We start from the raw sequence: 18092 nt of genomic DNA, 5'->3' as shown, positions 1-18092 counted from the left end.
CAGCAGAGCCCCGAACCCCCAGCTGTCCGTCTGTCTGTCCGTCCCTGCGGAAGGGACAGGAGGACGCAGCGCGCTGGCCGAGCTGCCCGGCTCGGACAGGGAGCGGAGCGTTGTGTTACAGTCTGTTAACTCGAAATAATTCAGAAGCATCCCCTTGGCGAGCCTGTGAAAAGCCCCCTTTGAGTTGCCCGTGTTTTGTAGGAGTCCGCTGCTCCCCTGGGGCATTTTGCTATTAATTCATTAGATCTGAGGGGTTTTTTTCTCTATTCCCCCCTCTCTTTTTTTTTTTTTTTTTTTTCCCCTCCACCTCTTTCTCCCTGGCAATTCAAACAGTGATGAATGGACAAAAATCCCTCAAGGGAAACATTTTTTCACTTAGTTACAAAGATTTCATGGCTAATTAGAGTAAATGTGGTTTTTAGAGTGTTAATCTCTTAACCAGCTTGGCTGGGAGGCCACCACAACAGCAAAGGGGAGGGCAAGGAGGAACCAGGGAGGAAAAGGTGCTACCAAAGTTCTTCCCTGGGCTGAGCCACAGACATCGATGGCTGGATCTGATGCGTCGTTATCACCGAGAGCATCCTTAGCTCTGCTAATTGGGTGCCCACCTTCCCTCCCAGGGCACAGCTCGGCTGTGTGAGACTTGGAGGCGTTTTGGTTTGAGGAGGCCACGAGCTCTTTGTCTGCAAAAGCGGCGCAGAGGGAGCCCCCGGGATGAAAAGCAAAGCGGGAACAAAAGCAGAATTGAGGGCAGCGTGCTGGCCTTGGGTGGCAGGGACGGCTGCCGCAGGCTTGTGTGCACATGCGGTGAAAATATAGGTATTTACAGTGTGGTTTAGTGCCAATGATGGAGATGGGGCTGCTGCAGGTGCCTCGGGCTGGGTCCCCACGTGCTGCTGCACCAGCGTGGTTGCAGAGTGGCCACGATGCCTCCAGCGGGCACTCGGGCTCGCTGGTGAAGTGTGTGGTCCAGGTGGCATTTTATCATCAAAAGTAGATGTTTTGCTGATGGAAATCATCCCCCGTTTGCTGCTGTGGAGGGGAATTTATCCTCGATGTCTGTCTTCTTCTTCCTCCCTCCTCCGGTCCTTCCTACCGACGCTGCCTCCCCAGCATCTGCCTTTCCAGCATGTTTTTTTTTTACTTTTCCCCAAATGGCTCTGGCACAGCGAGGCAAGGAATTCATGAGCCGGCTCCTCGCTGCAGCCCACCCCGATGCAGAGAGATGGGAATGGGATGTGGGCTTGAAATTCCTCCTCATCCCACTAGAGGGGTTCCTCCGGATCAGGCTGGCGGAGCCCAACTGAAACACGAACGTAAACCCGGTGACTGGCAAAGCTGGGCTGAGCTGGGGTTGGAGCCCCAGTCCCTCTGAGAGGGAACGCGGGTTCTGGGAGCTGCGAGTCTCACCCGGCGCTTTGCCGAATGCAGCAATTGGAGCGGGGGAACTGCAGGATTTTTGCTTTTTGGAAAATTCCTGGCTGTGGCTGCGTCTCCTTGCCCAGGAAAATGTGGCCCCCCGGTGTGGCTTGTGGCTCCTCGACCCACTGTAGTCTGAGCTCAAGCTGCTGGGGTGGGGGCAAGGCTGCTCCAGCAGAACTTCACCGAGAAAGCACAAGTTTGCCAAACACGCGAGTGCAACGTATGTCAGTGATGTACCACCTAATCTGCTGCGTGTTCTCTGCTGGGTTTTGAGTCTGAATTATGATCCATCTGTGCGTTTCGAAGGGCCCGAGCGATGCTCTCAGACTGGTGTTGGGGGCTGCCAGGGACAGGGTGCTGGGAAAGAGGTGCCCTCCCCTCCATTATCAGATGGAGCCCATCTCATGTTTCTCACCGTAATCGCTGCTTCTGTTTGGGAGAAATTGAACTGGGAGGTGGTGAAGGGGCGGGGCGGGGGGGGAATGAAAAGCAAGATAAATGTATCGTATTATGAAAATTTAATCCTGCTTTGCCTGGGCTAAAATTACATTTGGAGCAGGAGATAAAAGGCATCAGAGTCACATTATGAAAAGAAGTCCAGATCATCTCCAAAGGCAGAACGATAACGAGCCTGTGAGAGCCCGGGCAGGAGCCCGGGACCAGCCCTGACCGCGACGACAGACGATGCTCCGTGCAGGGAGACCCGCTCGGTACCATCTCACCACTTGGCACAGGAGATGGTTCTTCCAAGCAACAGGTCGGCTGGGGAAGTTTGGTTACCAGCTGATACATTTCTGTGTTGGTTCCCTGCACCGTGTGCCGTGTCTGCTGTGGGTTTCTTAAAATCTCGGTGTGGAGGGACTGTCCCGTGGTGTGATGGGCTGCTGGCTGGCTGAGCATCTCGTGAAGCACAGGAGAGGCTTTTTGCTCTTCAGAGGTCCTGCTTACCCCAGCCGTTCCCTCTGTGCGCTGGGGGAGCAGATGGCAGCGACGGTGGGGACAGCTCAGAGCCCATCCCTGGCTGTGTGCGGTTTCGCTGGGGGTCTGAGGGTCCGATGGAAGGCTCCCGGCTCTCCGGAACCTCCCTGGAGCCGACTGCACGTTGCACTTGGCGTGTCAGCCGCTTCCCGGGCAGGAACGTCCCTCGCAGCCCTTTTCCTGCTCCGGCACCGCTTCCCCACTTCATAAAAGTGAAAGGTGACGTCTGAGTAAATATTACACTGACCTCTCACCTCGCCGCCGCTGCTCCTTTCTCAGGGCTCATTAACGGAGGTGCCGGCTGACCCGGGGCTGCGCTGCCGAGGAGGGGGCTGGGGGCTCGGTGCTGGGACGCGAACCCGGTGCATCGCGGCCGGGAGCTGGACGAGAAGGGCAGGCTCCTTCCTGACCGCCGAGGCTGAGCCTCCTCCCGAGCGCGGTGAGCGGGCGTTGGATCAGCCTTTGCTGGGCTGGGGGGAGCGCGGGGCGCTCTGCGGGTGCCGTGTGACGCCGTAGCTGCGCTCACAGCCCGACCGCGGTCACCGATGCTGGTGGGAGCAAGCGGAGATGCTGTGTTGGGGTGGTGCCCTGTGGGGACAGTCACACCAGCAAAAAAAAAAAATCTGTGTGAGCAGATTGTTCGGAGGGGTGAGTGCAGGCAGGAGCTGAGCATGGACCTGGCTTCTGCATCTCTGGGGGGACCAAGAGGGTTCCACGAGGGCTGGACCAGTGTCCCCGGCTCGGGCTCAGAAATGGGAGGGCGGGGATGTGAGGGGCAAAGCCCTCGGAATGCTCAAGCTTCTCCATTTTCCTAGGGAAGCGATGGTGGGATTGGGGAGTGATAGTCTTTGGAGAGGTGGCTATCAGGGAAGGTTCAAGGAAATGGCAAACTTTGCTTTCAGCTCCTGCCTCGCTCTTAACAGCGCTTGAAAAACAGCGGTTTTAATTCCCGCAGCGGCTCGGTGTCAGGCTCTGGAGCCCTGTTTCCCTGTCCTGTGTCTTGGGAAGCTGCCCGGCACCGGGGAAAACAGGAAAGCTCCGGGGCAGCGCGGGGCTGCCGCTGGCTCTGATGCTGGTGACGTGCGCCGGGAAGGAAGCGCATCCACCGCGGCCGGTCCAGGAGCCGCCGTCAGACCCTGACTCAGCGTGGAACGAGTTCCTCGTGTTATTTCCAGGCTCGCTCGAGCCTGAGAACAAATGCCTCCCAGAGAGATTTACGTGTGTGGTGTGTGGTTTTTTTTTATTTTTCCTCTGTAGAGGTTTCGTGTCATCGATAAGAAAGCTCGGAGCGATCCCTGGTGCGTGGTGAGCTGGAGGTGGTGGAGGAAACTGGTGAGAGAAGGGCAGAAATCTGGAGGCTTGCAGGGGTTTTCCTTGGTGTTTGTGCTTAACAACACCCCTTTGGTTTGTTAACCTGGGAATGAGCTTCCAAAAAGTCAGTTTAAGCTCCAACGTTTTGAGATTAATTATGATAGTTAAACTAAAGGCTTTGAGTTCTTCTTATTGGCTTTCCAGTTGCTGGGCTTCCAGAGCTTGCCTTATCAATACTTTTTTTTTAATAGCCCAAAGTGGCTGTTTTTACCCCCAGGAGTGGGAAGCTGAGGTTCTCTAGGTTCTGGGAATTTGCTGTCAGAAAAGCAGATGCTGTAATGAATGTATGTGCATTGGTAGCAGGGTTAAAACCTCCCGAGTCACGTTACTGCAATGGGCAATTTCCCTCTTCTTTGAGAATACTCCAAAAGCAGCAGCAAGCGCAGCAGACCACAGCGGGCTGGTTGTTCGCCCTGGTAGCCAAATTTGAGGGATTTGCATGTAGTTGGTTCACGTGAAGAGCTTTGTTTCCTCGTGGCTGGGTAGATTTACTGATGTGAGAGCAGAGAAAAGGTAAGTTGGCTGCTTAACAGGGATGTTATAGTTGAACTCCATAAAACGCGCCGGCTGTCTCCTTTACTCGTTCATTTGCCAAGTCCCCAAAAAGTCTCAGTGACAGGAGCAGAGGATGGAGCGCTGTCCTCGTGATCATATTTCCTGCCTTTGCTGGTTTATGTCACAGCCTGTAATGTTATTTAAACAACAACAACAAAAAGCCTGTGAATTTCCTTTTCATTTTTAGTGGAAGTGCGAAGAGGTGGAGTGGGGAGGAAAAGGGAGCACGCCTGTCGGTTTCGGAACCGGCTAAATTATTCTTGTGCTGAAAATCTGCCACCTCACAGGTTTTAAATGCGTACCGAAGCGAAAATGTGGGAGCTCCTGGGTGTCAGGAGAGTCCAAGCGTGGTTGGGATGCTGCAGCTCTGGCTGTGCAGATGTCCCAGCATCAAACGCCCATTCTGGAGCTTCACTCCTGCTGCAAAGTTATCGCTGAGTGTTCTGGGGACAGCCAGATGTGACTCTGGGTTCTCTGAGCGTCTCGGTTACCCTGGGTTTTGATGAGAAATGACTGTGTGGATATAGTAGGCACTTTCTTTGTCAAAATTCACAGGGGCGCTGGTTTGTCAATGTACGTGGATGCAGATGTCACCTGTGCTACTGTGGGCACCCAAGGGTTTATTCTTCTGGTTTCATTTTATTAAGTGTTGGTGCTGGGGGTAGGGCACAAGTAAGAACAAAGATGCCTAAATCCCTTCCTCGGTTCAGCCGTTGGATGGGGGACACGTAGGGCAGCCAGAAACTGCTTGAGTTGGCCAGGCTGTGACCTGAGAGCTGGGTTTTCTGTGGGCTTTGGGGGGGTTTATTTGGTTTTGGTTCTGTGTTTCATTTTTTTTTTTTTCCTGAGTCGGTTTGTTGTATATCGAGTGCTTCCCAAAGATGCTGCATACGTACTTACCTAAGGGGTAAGCTCTTCTCAAAATCTGGAGGAAGAGCTTCTCCAGGTCCACTCTGAAATGAGAAATGCTTCTGTGTTTGCCCTAAAACTTGTAAAAAATCTGACCTTTGTTGTCTGCCCCTCTGTATTTCCAAATCAATTTAACGTTACAGAGGCGCCATCCGTCGTGTTACAGAAGCTGGAAGGGCCAGATGAAAAACATCCCCAGTGAGTAATCCATTTGGCTGAGATACGGTGCAGCAGCAAAAGTTTGGCTGCAGGCTATTTCTCTCCTAGTTGTTATAAAGTTTTCTCCATGGTTCCAAAGGAGTTAATTGCAGTGACGAGCCCTTCTCTCATCAGCGGACTGTGGTGTGTTTGGCTGGACTGGCAGATGCGGAGCCTTAGGGAGCAGGAATTGTGTTAAAGGCTCATTTGGTCGCAGGTTTAGACTGTCTTTAAAAACCTCATAGCAACCAAGGAGCGTGGGCAAGCACTCCGGAGTTCACGGGGAGAAAGAAGCAGGAGCCCTGTTTGCTTGTCCCCTGGGATATAATAAGGTGCTGGGACAAGTGCTTGCGTAACTTGGCTTTTCAAGGCGTAAATTGTGTGACAGGGGCAAGTCTGGTTCCATCGGTTCCACCAAATAAATTTTCTGACTTGGAGGTGGTCACAACTTGGCACGGGCTGAGCCGAGAAGCGCTCAAACGAAATCTGGGGAAGAAACAAAAGCCAGAGGCTCTTTTAAGGGCTTCCAAGGATGTCGTATAACTTGTTTAAAAAAATAAACCCTGCCCAGGGTACTGGGTGACTGGGAGGCTGAAACTCGGGAGTGACAGGCTGGGTGGCATCAAACTGACTTTGCGGATGGAGTTTTTCCACTTCTGAGTGTGAATTCAGTACTGTTTTTCCTACAACCAGTTCGAATTTTAACTTGAGAAAAAGCAAAATATTGTCTCTATTTGTGCATCCTTGACAATTCCCTTTAGGTTCTCTGCAAATTTCCATTATAAACACAACACTTTGCCGGTTTATCTGCTTTAGCCATCTTGTTACTGAAGGGGATATAATATTAATTTCCTTGTCACTGGGTTTTTCTGATACATCATTTGGTTAATGGTGTTATGAATCTTAATGTAAATCAGTTGGGCTTTGCTTCTGGCCTCTAAAAAGATGATGGAAGCAGCACTGAAGTGATCCTGGAAGATGCACCAGTTTTCCTTGGAGCTTCATGGAAACTCAGCTTTGGGGGAGTTTCTTCTTGAGCGAGTGTCTCAACCCTGTTGTTTCAGTGGAAGTTCTGCAGTTCTCAGGCTGAATATAGCTCAGATCATCAAATTTTGCCTTTGTTTTGTCCCCAACAACCCTGATGAATTTGCTATAAATGTACAATGGGTTTGGAAGACCCATTGTGGTTGTGAGGGCGATACTTTACAATTGAACATCTGAAAGTATTCCTACAACCTGTGCTTATTCTGACGTGTTGCTTTGTGCCGCTATATTTCGTAGAGCAAACTCGATTGTCACCGCAGCCTTCCTTCGGTCTGATAAAGTATCGGTGAGGTCCTGCAAGAAATTCAGCTGTAGCTTCTCTCCCTCCTGGATCTTCTGTATGTTTTCTGGCATCAAGGAAATTTCATTATCAGTTCTTAATCCATCAGTGACCTGGTGGTGGATTCAGGATAGACATGAGGAAGAAATTGTTGGCCCTGAGGGTGGTGAGAGCCTGGCCCAGGTTGGCCAGAGAGGCGGTGGCTGAACCATCCCTGGAGACATCCCAGGCCAGGCTGGACGGGGCTCTGAGCAACCTGAGCTGGTGCAGATGTCCCTGCTCATGGCAGGGGGGGCACTGGGGGAGCTGGGGAGGTCCCTCCAGCTCAAACTGTTCTGTGCTGCATCTGTTCAGGGGTGGTGAGGTGGTGACACTCCACGTGGACCATGGGTGCTGGTCCATGCTGGGGCATCTGCGGGGCCTCGGTGCCGCTGTGCTCGGATGGGACCGGGGCCAGGGTGAGGCAGCTTCCATGAAGCAGTGTTGAATTAAAGGGTGTGTGAGGAGCTCTCCAAGCAGGCAGGCTCGCTGCATTCCTGTGAAATATGGCCTTACAAGTCCTTGAAGGATTTATTGTTTTCCGGGCACTGCTGGATCCAGTCCGATAGGCTTGGATATAGGAAGGAAATGACTCAGTTGCTCTACAGACAAGTGCAGCTTTGAAATTCAAAGAGGCAGGAGACAGCTGAGAGGCTCCAACTCATTCCCATCGGGAGTCGGGGCCCTGCGTGTCTGTTCTTCTTTGTGCGCAGCACTTGGGGGTCGCAGCCGCGACGGGGCAGCGGGTTGGGGGGGATGTTCTGCTGGGCAGCGGTCACGCTGCGAACAACCGATGCCTCAAAACCCTCTGGCGTGGGGACACTGCGGGAGAGCAGGTGATAAGGAGAGAAGCTGGGAACGGGGGGGTGAAAGGCTGCGGCACGGCCGGCCCGGGGTGGTGGGAGCAGCTGCCGGGCTCCACCTGACCGTCGCCAATCGATTGCTGCGCTGGGGCACGGCTTGTGACGGCTTCTGGGTTTCCCAAGACGTGTTCCCCACCCACAACAGGGTGAGAAATTTTCAGAAGTGTGGCGAACTCTCCCTGTGGATGAGCCGCATGAGGAGTTTTGGGCGCTCCGGCTCCCGTGTCTCCTTTCCTCTCACCCATGGAGGGTGTTGGTCTCTTCTCTCAAGGAACAAGTGACAGGACGAGAGGAAACGGCCTCAAGTTGCGCCAGAGGAGGTTGAGGTTGGATCTGGGGAACAATTTCTTGCCCAAAGGGCTGTGGGGCATTGGAACAGGCTGCCCAGGGCAGTGCTGGAGTCACCGTCCCTGGAGGGGTTGGACAGATGGAGACGAGGTTCTCAGGGACATGGGGCAGTGCCAGGGGTGCGGAACAGTTGGACTCAATGATCTTGAGGGTTTCTTCCAACTAAAATGATTCCATCATTCTATCTTGCCTAGAGCTGCCCCCACGGTCTCTGGTGTTTGCATTCTGGTCCGAGTTATACGGGGATTTGTCACAGCAAGTGGAGAGATGCTACTGATTTTGCAAGACAAGCTCAGGCTTTTAGGAGCTCTTCCCCAGCAAGGTGTCTAGTCCTTCTTTAGCCTCATGCGATAACTTCTGGCTGATGTCAGATGTGGACGTAAGCAGATGCTTTCTCCATCCCATTATCAGCTTGGTTGGAGAGAGAGAAGTTTTTAAATGACAGAAAGATCTTTAGCAAGGAAACAAGAGTTAGTGTTCAAAATAAAGAAAACAAGACAGCTTGTTTCATCTAAACAGAAGGGTTATTAAACAGGCTTGAATTAATCAGCGATCTGCCAGAGCTCTGAAATTGAAAAGCAGGGCAGAGGAGCATGGAGCAGATGAGTGGGAAGAAGCCGCTTTCTTGGGTAGACATTGATGCCCAAATACCGTAGGAGAGGAGATGATGTTCAGTTGATGGTGGAATGGAGCTGAGATGGGTCCTTGGCTGATGGCACCTGGCTGGCAGCACTGGGACCCCCCAGGGATCCCACTGGGACCCCCCAGCAACCAGCCGCTGTCCCCATGGCTGCGAGCTCCCCGATGCTCACGGCTTGTTGCACTCGGTGACACTGACTCTGGGCATGGAATGAAGATGCTTTACGTTTCCTGGGGTTCAGGCACCTCAGAACATATTCAAAAACTGCATCCAGCACCCCAGTGATGTACTGGAAGGGTAAAGGGGATTCCAGAGGTAAAGGCGTTTCTTTTGTGTTGCTGCTAAAGCTGGTGCCGATTGCGGTTCATAGCACATCCTTCCACTAAGACAGGCCTGACGAGGGCTGGTTAATGGTCCCTGAAGGGTTCTTCAGTGCTCTGTGGCTCTCTCCTGCATCAACCTGTCTGCTTCGGTATCGTCGTTAATTTAAAGGCTTTTGCAGTCATCCTCTGCCTTTCCAAATCCTTGCGATCCCACAGGGGTACCTGGATGACAATTTCTTCCACTTCTGCGGTGGGAATGCCAGCAACTGTGGCCGGCAGCTGAAATCTGGAATAAAACAGTGAGCCCGTGGTGCTGGTCAGGGATGAACCTTTGTGTGTTCTTCCACTTCTCATCCCGACAGCTCCTGTCCTGGTTTGGTGCCCTACCACCCCCACTGATGGGGAAGGCACAGTGACGGACAGCGGGATGGCTTGATTTGATGTTTATTGCTCATAATCTGAGAATATATTCCCGTTCTGGAGCGGCACCGAGCATCATAACCAGTAAACACCTCTCTAATGGGGAAACGTGCCTGAATACGCACACAGACAGTTGCGTGTTTTTAATTTCAGCGCTGCTGAGTGAAATCTATAGCTGCCCAGTTGGGGATTCAGCATCTCGGAACCTGATTTTAACAAATGTACAATTTCCTGGTTTACTTAGGTAACAGCGCTGTGGCTACTGTGTAAATACATCTGGCTGCCGTGGGGAGTGTTGGGGATAACGAGCAGCACTCGCTGTACAGGGCTGGCACAGCCAAAGGATTTCTGTTTCAGGATTTCTATTTAATGGAGTGGCTGGGGACCCATTTAATTCGAAGCTGGGGTTCTTCAGCTTGCCTGTGGTGCACTTGGAGTGAGGCCAGGAGAAGCTGCTGCTTATTTTTCTCCTCCAGTTCGGTGGCCGCTCTGTGATCTTCCCTCGTGCTGCACTGTAATATTCTCTTGTAATAAACTGCAGCTGGATGTCACCTGGGGAGAGAGCGCTGGGCTGAGGCTCCGGAGATAAAACTTCTGGCTTTGCCACTGGGACCTTTTGCCTAGCCTTGGGCAAATCATTTAATCGTTTAATCTGCTTGCACCTAAGGTCACCATCCATTAAATTCTGTTTTATTGGGAATAAAGTCCATGAATAATCAAACAGTGTTCAGGTGCACCAGTGAAGAAGGGTGGGTAAACCTCAATCCATCAGGACTTGGGTAAGAAACTAGAAAAAGCACTTTTCAAGGGACATACTGACCTAGATTGCCTGGAGGAGCTATGGACTCTGTTTTTGGAGGTCCTTAAGGGCAGTTTAGACATCTCTTGAATTATGATTATAGCTGGTCCTTACAGCAGGAGACCGCATTCGAGGACCCCAACTTTCTGGCTGCAGATTCGTATGATTTAATGTTATCCAAAGCCATTGACCTGTTTACGCAGGTTTGGATGAAACTGAGACTCCCCAAAACTTGAATAAACCATCTATGAAACTTGAGAAATGTTAAATTTTCTCCTTGTGTCATGCTTCAAGGCAACCAGGAAAATACAGGTCTGTTCTGCTCCGTGCTCCAGCACATGGTGTTGTCGCCAGCCTTGGGTCTGTCCCCAGGGACCGCACGATGAATAAAGTCGTCTTTTCCCAGCACCTCCCTTGATGCAAGGTAATTTATAAGCTATTTCGCAGCAGTGTACTCGAAGCTCAATAGCTGCCAGCTGGGGTTTCTCAGATAGCAGGTGTCAAGTATCAGTACAGGGAAAGGAAAAGGTGTCTAATTTCTGCCACCTAGGTGTCCTGGGTTGATTATGAATTTTTCTGGATGTCTTTTGGGGTTGGTGGGTTAAATGTCTCCAGCTGCAAAGCACAGCTGGGTGTAAAGAAAGCCGGAGCCACAGCTGCGGTCCTGCCAATCTCTGTGCAAAGAGTTTATGAACAGAGTAGCACCAAGAAGCACTAAACCAGTCCCTTACTCATACTTTACTACCGCAGTTTGCATCTGGTAAATCCCTTTTGAGTCTTCCATCGCTTGAATGTCTGAGTGCCTCTTGTATGAAGGCGTTATCCCCATTTCACAGGTGGAACAACTGAGGCAAAGAGTAACATGCCTTGTTCAGGTCTATTCTGCAAGTCTGGGACAAAGCCAGGAGTAACGTCAGGCCATGGGTAAGGCTGCTCCAAAACACGGTTGCAAAGATGAGCCTCGCAGCAGATTTTCCATTTCTCTTTACCCCAGACCTGTTGGGATGTGTGTGTTCAAGAGGGAGACGGAGCTGGGGGGAGAGGTAGCTTATCCGGTATGCGTTGTATAAACAATATCTGAAGTCTGGACAATACGAACAAATTTGGTGCATAATTCATGCAATCGTGTTTGTTATCAGGGAAATGCCTTTTCATGGCTGGGTTTCGTTATTCCCCTCCTCTTCCTTGTCCCAGGGCTGGAGGAAGCAATAATCACAATACTGTATTTTGCCCTCTTAACTCTTTCTCAGAAAGCTGTGAAATACCATCCCCGTGAATAAACAGCTCTGGGGAAGCGGGGAGCAGGGCCAAAGGGGCAGCGAAGCCCAAGGGTGAAGCACAAAGGTGCTTTTTCAGCCTGAAAGCCAAAGGATTCAGCGTTGCAGGTTGGACTTCAGGCGAGGCTTGGTGAACCCTGCGGTTCAGTAACCTTGGACCTTGCTGGTGGTTTACAACTTGCTCTCATTGTTTTTAGAGTAAAAAATATTCTTAAATAACTGGGAAACCTTCCTCATTGGTTTGTAGTGCAAAACCAGTTTGGCTGAGAGCTTTTGTCTAATTAATACAAAACCCTATTAATAATTGTAAGGTCTTCCTCCATGGCTGACAAAGGTGTCCTGAATATCACTTCTTCAAAGGGAATAAATCACTACAGCAGCTTTAATGGCTGGAAAGGTTTCACAGGAAAATTCCCGATGGGCTCCAGGAGAGATGCAGAGCTGGCGTGTGTTCTCACTTGCTACAAAGAAATAGCCAAATTCTGGGCTTTTTTCCCCTCATTCTGGTTGGCAGATAAGATATGGAGCCAATGCAAAGAGAAAGGGTCAGGCTGGTGCAAGGGGTGAGCTTGTTCCAAATGGTTTCTTCTTGTATTTTAGTTTATATAGCATAGCCTGCCCTTTTGGTGACCGTTTCGATAATTCTGGGGGATTTCTGACAGCCCGGTGACCTGCAGGGGAGGTCAGCAGCGCGAGCCAGCCGGGCTCCCGGCCTCGCAGCCATGAATCTTATTTGACTATAAAAAGCAAAAAGGGCAGAATCCACCTCCAGCTCGAAAGCAATCTAAGCTCGTTGTCCCCCTCCCCACAGGCTCGGTTATTTCTCGGGAGGCTTCATCCTGTGAGGCAATTCCCCAAACCTGCGTGGCCTTGGGAGAAAAACCGTAGCGGGTTTTATTGCTCCCCTTTTGTGGGTTCTTGGGGACGCTGGGGGCGATGCAGGGACAGGCTGGGAGCAGCACGTGGCGCTGGGATGCTGAGTGCTGGGGGCGATGCTGGGGCTGGTGCGGATGCGTTTGCCGTGTTTTGGAGATGCAGAGGATGGAGGGGATGGAGGGTCCAGGACCCGTCGGGGCAGAGGGGATCGGTGGGGGCTCAGCGATGCTGCCGGGGGCTGTGTATAAATCACTGCCCACGAGACCAACCCTACCCCAAAATAAAAGATAGTGGCACCCTGAAGCAAACACAGCTGCCGCCCTGGTGACATCAAAATTGGTCCTTTGATCCGTCATTTTCCACAGGAGATTCTCTTTTTGTTTTTGCTTTAATTTTCCCTTTTCACTTTTTTTTTTTCTTTCCTCTCCTTCGTGTGTGTAAAATACCACTAATGACAAACTGTGGTGCCTGTGAGTGAGTGACAGCTGAAATAAGAGAAATGAGTAATCGGGCCTCCTGAAGCCCTGTCGCATGGAGATTAAATGAGCCCTTTTTTCTTCCCCCCTCAATGAGAATCATGGGCATTTGAATAATAATATTATAGTCTCCATTAGGATGACAGTGGGGGAAAAAAATCGGCTCAGACCTGTGATTATTCCTTCAATCTAATAATTATTTAAATACCAGATAACTCCTTTCAGCCTAATTGAGGCCTTTCAGCTGCTTGGGTTTATATTGTGTCCCTGAATTTACTCTCTCTTTCACCTTGCGTTACTAATAGCTTCAGATTTCTTTTAAGGCTGTATTTTAAACTCTCTTCCAAAAAAAAAAAAAAATAAAGGCGAAATTAATGGTCAAATAGTATTAAGGATCAGAGTTTAAATTGCCCATTCTCCTGTTTCCCTGGTGTTTAACTCCCCAGCTGTTCTCAGCAACCCCCAAACTCCTCGGTAGGATGTGTGGTCGGTTCTGTTGGTGTTTGATGTTGGTGTCGCTCGGTCCCTGTCCTGCACCCCCATGTCCCCCCTGTCCCCGGGTTGTGGGGACCCGGCAGGAGCTGTTCCTGCAGGGGTGACATTGAGCTGGGGATGGATCCTCGTCCCCTGGCGCGTTTGGGTAGGATGTCAGCTCCCGGCCATGCTCTGTCATCTTCAAATAATGGTTCTTTTTGCTGGGTGACCTCTCTTGCCTGTTCACAAATACTCTGCGCAACCTTCACGGGGAGGCACCGCAGAGAATTTGGGTTCAGCTGGCAGCTCTGCCGCACAACAGCTCGGCTCTGGCTTTTGTACGGGCTCTGAGTGACAACGGTGCTGAAAAAGGTATAAAACTGCTGTGGTCTAAGTGAAGAGCTTCTCTTGTCCCATATGTACATATGGATATAAAATTTAATTATTTAAATTTATTAATTTCCGTAGCTTGCGTTGTTCTTTTCTCGCTTTGCAATTTTTAAAAATTGGAAAGCTACCGAGCAGGGGAACTGTTGTGTGCTGAGCTTGACAGCGGAGCTCCCTGTTCTCTTGCAGAATCTCTCGCTTTCTGCACTTCCCTTGAACCAGAGTCCTCTGCTCCAGAACCGTCTCTTCTTCTCAGGGAGAGAGAAACTGGGGTGGGTTTTATTTTTGGGCTCACTTGGAAATGTAGTGAGAAGAGCCGGGGAAGTCACTGGGCACGTTGGGGTCTGCAGCCAGACAATAGTAAGAATGCAGCAGGGTCTGTGTCCAAGCCGGGAGAGAGAGAAACTGCTTCAGCCAAAGGTGGCAATGAAGAGACTGGAAATAAGAAGGGAGCAGCAGGGAAACATATCCCGGAGCAGAATGAGAAACCCATTACCGCTCTCTTTCTCCTGTCTTGTCGGTGCCACCGCAGCGTGCGGCCGGGGGACAGGGCTCCTTTGTCACCTTTCAGAAACACCCGGCTCCGGCTCCTGACGTTAACAAGCCTGAGGAGCGGCCCTTCGGTGACACTCGCTTATGAGCTCAGTGTAGGTTTTCAGCAGTGTGAATTATTTTAAATACCGAAATGGAGATCAGCATCAATCAAATCAGATGCTGCCCGCAGGTGAGGACAGCTGAGCTAAGGAACAGCCTCCTGCGTTGGCACACAGGGCAGGGGAGGAGAATCAAATCTGCAAAGAGTGCAAATTTCTCCCCGGTGTGTGTGCTCGGGGCTTGCATGGCCATGGTGGGACTTGGGTGCAGAGAAGGCAGTGGAATGGTGGCTCTTCTGAGGGCTGGCGTGACCCTGTGGTGGAGAACATCTCAACCCAAGGCAGGCTGAAGTGGTTCATTCGATCATCCAGCCTGGAGCATGTATGGAATGCATGATTTGGGATGAAGGAGGACTTCATGATGGTTTTCTGAGCGCAGGTGGTCAGATCTGTGACAGTGGGCAAGGTTGAGGTCAAGCCAGGAGCACAAGTCACGGTCGCATCTGGAAATGGTAACGAAGATGAGACAAAATCCAGTGACCTCCAGGCATGTCTGTGGTGACAAGGGAGGTGCAGAGGTTGTCTTTAATATTTCTATCTTCGCTAGAGGAGTCTGCCGTATTAGCAGAGATGATGAGGTGGAGCGGGCGGAGGGTTGTAAGGCTCCTCATCATCAGCTCCTGTGTGCTGTCCGGAAGGGCGGATGGAAAGCTCTGGTGTAAACGTGCCTCTCGGAGGCGAGTGTCTGTTTCCTAAGGAAATTCCAGCCTGGTGATTCCTAATTCAGCCTGACAGCCGCGAGCGGGGAGGATGAGGACGGCGGTCAGCGGGGCTCCAGCCCATCCCTCGGGTCTGAATGAGGTCTGGGTGCTTTGGGAGCACCCACAAAAAAACCCCACAAACGACAAACCTGCCTGTCTTTAACACCTAATTTCCCCATAGATTTTGGTTAGTCTTGCCTTGCCTTGTCTGTATGGGTGAAAACATGTCAATGGAAGGAGACTCTACTTCTGACTGTTCTCTGTAGAGCTGTTGGGAACCATGTGTGCACGGTTTGGTTGGCATCGGATCTTCTGGACCCAGTGTCTAAGCTATCACTTTCTGTAGGTTTTAATCATAAGAAGCTTTGTTAGAGCAGGAAATCTGTCCACAGTTCCTGGATGGGGACAAGTGATCTAACCACGTGTGCCCCCACCCTGGCGGCAGCTGCTTTTCTGCAGTAAAATACCTTGTGGAGACAGAAGTTTCTGCCTGAAAAGCACCTGCAGAGATACCTCTGGGCAGGGTGGAGGGGGAATGCTCAAAGCTTCGATGTTTATACGCTCAATGAACTTGCCTGCAAGAGACTTCCTCCTCGGGTTTCTGAATTAAATCATGGAGGACTTAAAGGTAGAAAACACCTCTTATTTCCTCTCTTGCTTCCAACAACATACCCTGCAGGAGGCATCCTTTTAGCCAAGATTGCAGATTGATGGTTGGGTGCATGAGCTGCAGGCTTTGTCTTGGGCTGAGGCTGATTATTCCCTCCCCATGGCTGAGCAGAGTACATTATAAACAGCTAAACCACATATACAAATTAACACACAGAAGCTGAACCAAGCGGCAAAACATCAAGCCTGAGCTGTTTACCGATAAGTTAGGAGACCTGCTTAATTCTTGTTGGGCTTAGAGATGTCCTCACTTTATCTCAAGGACTGTGTAATTAGAAAGCCTCCTTTGAATTTTATCTGCAGGACACACTGGATCTAATCCTTTGCTCTGTGTCTTTCTTTTCTTTCCCCAGAACCATGTGAGGGACACTGCTGGGGCATAGGACACGCGTGGGGAACACGAGGTTTGCCTTTCCCAGGATGGATCAGAGGAAGAACTGGCCTCGGGTACCAGACTCCGATGGCTGGTCGGTGACTTTGCTCTGTCTCTTCCTGGCATCGCTCTCCCGAAATGTCTCCAGCAATGCCTTGTTCAGCACTTTCCACTCCGAGAACCGGGACTGGACATTCAACCACCTGACTGTCCACCAAGGCACTGGAGCAGTCTACGTTGGAGCTATCAACAGGGTTTACAAGCTTTCGGGTAACCTGACCATTTTGGTGGCTCATAAAACTGGTCCTGAGGAGGATAATAAATCCTGCTACCCACCCTTGATCGTCCAACCATGCAGCGAGATCCTTACCCTCACCAACAACGTCAACAAGCTGCTCATCATCGACTACTCGGAGAACCGGCTGCTGGCTTGTGGCAGCCTGTACCAGGGGGTCTGCAAGCTGCTGCGCCTGGATGACCTCTTCATCCTGGTAGAGCCCTCGCACAAAAAGGAGCACTACCTGTCCAGTGTCAACAAGACGGGCACGATGTACGGCGTGATCGTGCGCTCGGAAGGCGAAGATGGGAAACTCTTCATTGGCACAGCAGTGGATGGGAAGCAGGATTATTTCCCAACCCTCTCCAGCCGCAAACTTCCCCGGGACCCAGAGTCATCAGCGATGCTGGATTACGAGCTCCACAGTGATTTTGTCTCATCCCTCATCAAAATCCCCTCCGACACCTTAGCCCTCGTTTCGCATTTTGACATCTTCTATATCTATGGTTTTGCGAGCGGTAACTTTGTCTATTTTTTGACTGTCCAGCCAGAGACCCCAGAGGGCGTCTCCATCAACTCCGCCAGCGATCTCTTCTACACCTCTCGCATCGTCCGTCTCTGCAAAAACGACCCCAAATTCCACTCCTATGTCTCTCTGCCCTTTGGCTGCGTCAAGGGGGACATGGAGTACCGCCTCCTGCAAGCCGCCTACCTCTCCAAGCCAGGAGACGTGCTCGCCAAGTCCCTCAACATCACGGCCCAGGAGGATGTCCTCTTTGCCATTTTCTCCAAGGGGCAGAAGCAGTACCACCAGCCACCCGACGACTCCGCGCTCTGCGTCTTCCCCATCCGCACCATCAACGCCCAGATCAAGGACCGGCTGCAGTCCTGCTACCAGGGGGAGGGCAACCTGGAGCTCAACTGGCTGCTGGGGAAAGATGTCCAGTGCACGAAAGCGGTAAGGATGCTTGTGTTGGTTGTCCTCGAGAACTGGTATTGATGCTCGACCCTACAGCACACAACCTTGCGCGGTAGGATGAGTTCTTGTCTGTGTACAGACATAGTAGTCTTTTTCCCCTTTAATCCATGTTGTTATCAGACTGTTGGTGAAGATGAGAGGAAAGGGTGGCATTAAGGCAGGTCAATAAGGTGTGCAGCTTGCTAGAAGTATTTGCTGTTCGCAGCCTGTGGCTCTCACCCTTCCCTAAGCACGAGGGTGGCATCGACCAACTAACAATATAAATACAAACGACAGTTGCGTCTTTTGTATTTTTATTCAGCCGATTTCTTTAATCTTGATTCGCATGCATGTTGTTCCTGGACTGACTCGGGGATCCCTGGGGCCTTCTTTTGCCAAGCATATTAAGTCTGGCTGCTGGGAAGAGATAAATGTGGGTTAAATGAAATGCAAGAAGGAAGGTGAAGAGAAGTTTGAGCGCTGGCTTGCACAGGGGAGAGTCATCCCATTGCGGTTGCAAATAGATGTGCCTGAGCATTTGGTAGTTAATGTTCCTTGTGGAAAATAAGCGGGTTGCAATCAGTGCGGTGGCGAGCAGCCACCCATGTCAGCACCCAGTGTCTGTATTCCCTGTGTTGTAGAAAGGGAAACTGAGGCACAGAGAGGTGGTTTGTAGGAGAGTGCCCAGTAGAATTAGAAATCAAGTGCAACTGTCTATTTGACTTGAGGTTCCTCCTTCCTAAATGACATTTTGGAGCAGCTGCAGAGTGTCTTGGCCTCGG

At 51.1% G+C, this 18092-nt stretch overlaps 1 protein-coding gene across 1 annotated transcript in view; it reads left to right on the top strand.

Annotated features, from left to right (window-relative positions):
- PLXNA2 (plexin A2) overlaps positions 1 to 18092 on the top strand; it is a 167115-nt gene that overhangs the window by 3101 nt on the left and 145922 nt on the right. The window contains exon 2 of the mRNA XM_065649738.1: positions 16056 to 17310. Within this exon, the coding sequence (XP_065505810.1) occupies positions 16123 to 17310 (1188 nt within the window). The 5' untranslated portion in view covers positions 16056 to 16122. The remainder of the gene's footprint in view (positions 1 to 16055; positions 17311 to 18092) is intronic.

The sequence above is a fragment of the Caloenas nicobarica genome, chromosome 21 (assembly GCF_036013445.1).
Source record: "Caloenas nicobarica isolate bCalNic1 chromosome 21, bCalNic1.hap1, whole genome shotgun sequence".
Classification (NCBI taxonomy): Eukaryota; Metazoa; Chordata; class Aves; order Columbiformes; family Columbidae; genus Caloenas; species Caloenas nicobarica.
Note: the sequence above shows the minus strand (reverse complement) of the source record. Positions and strands in the feature narration are given on the sequence as shown.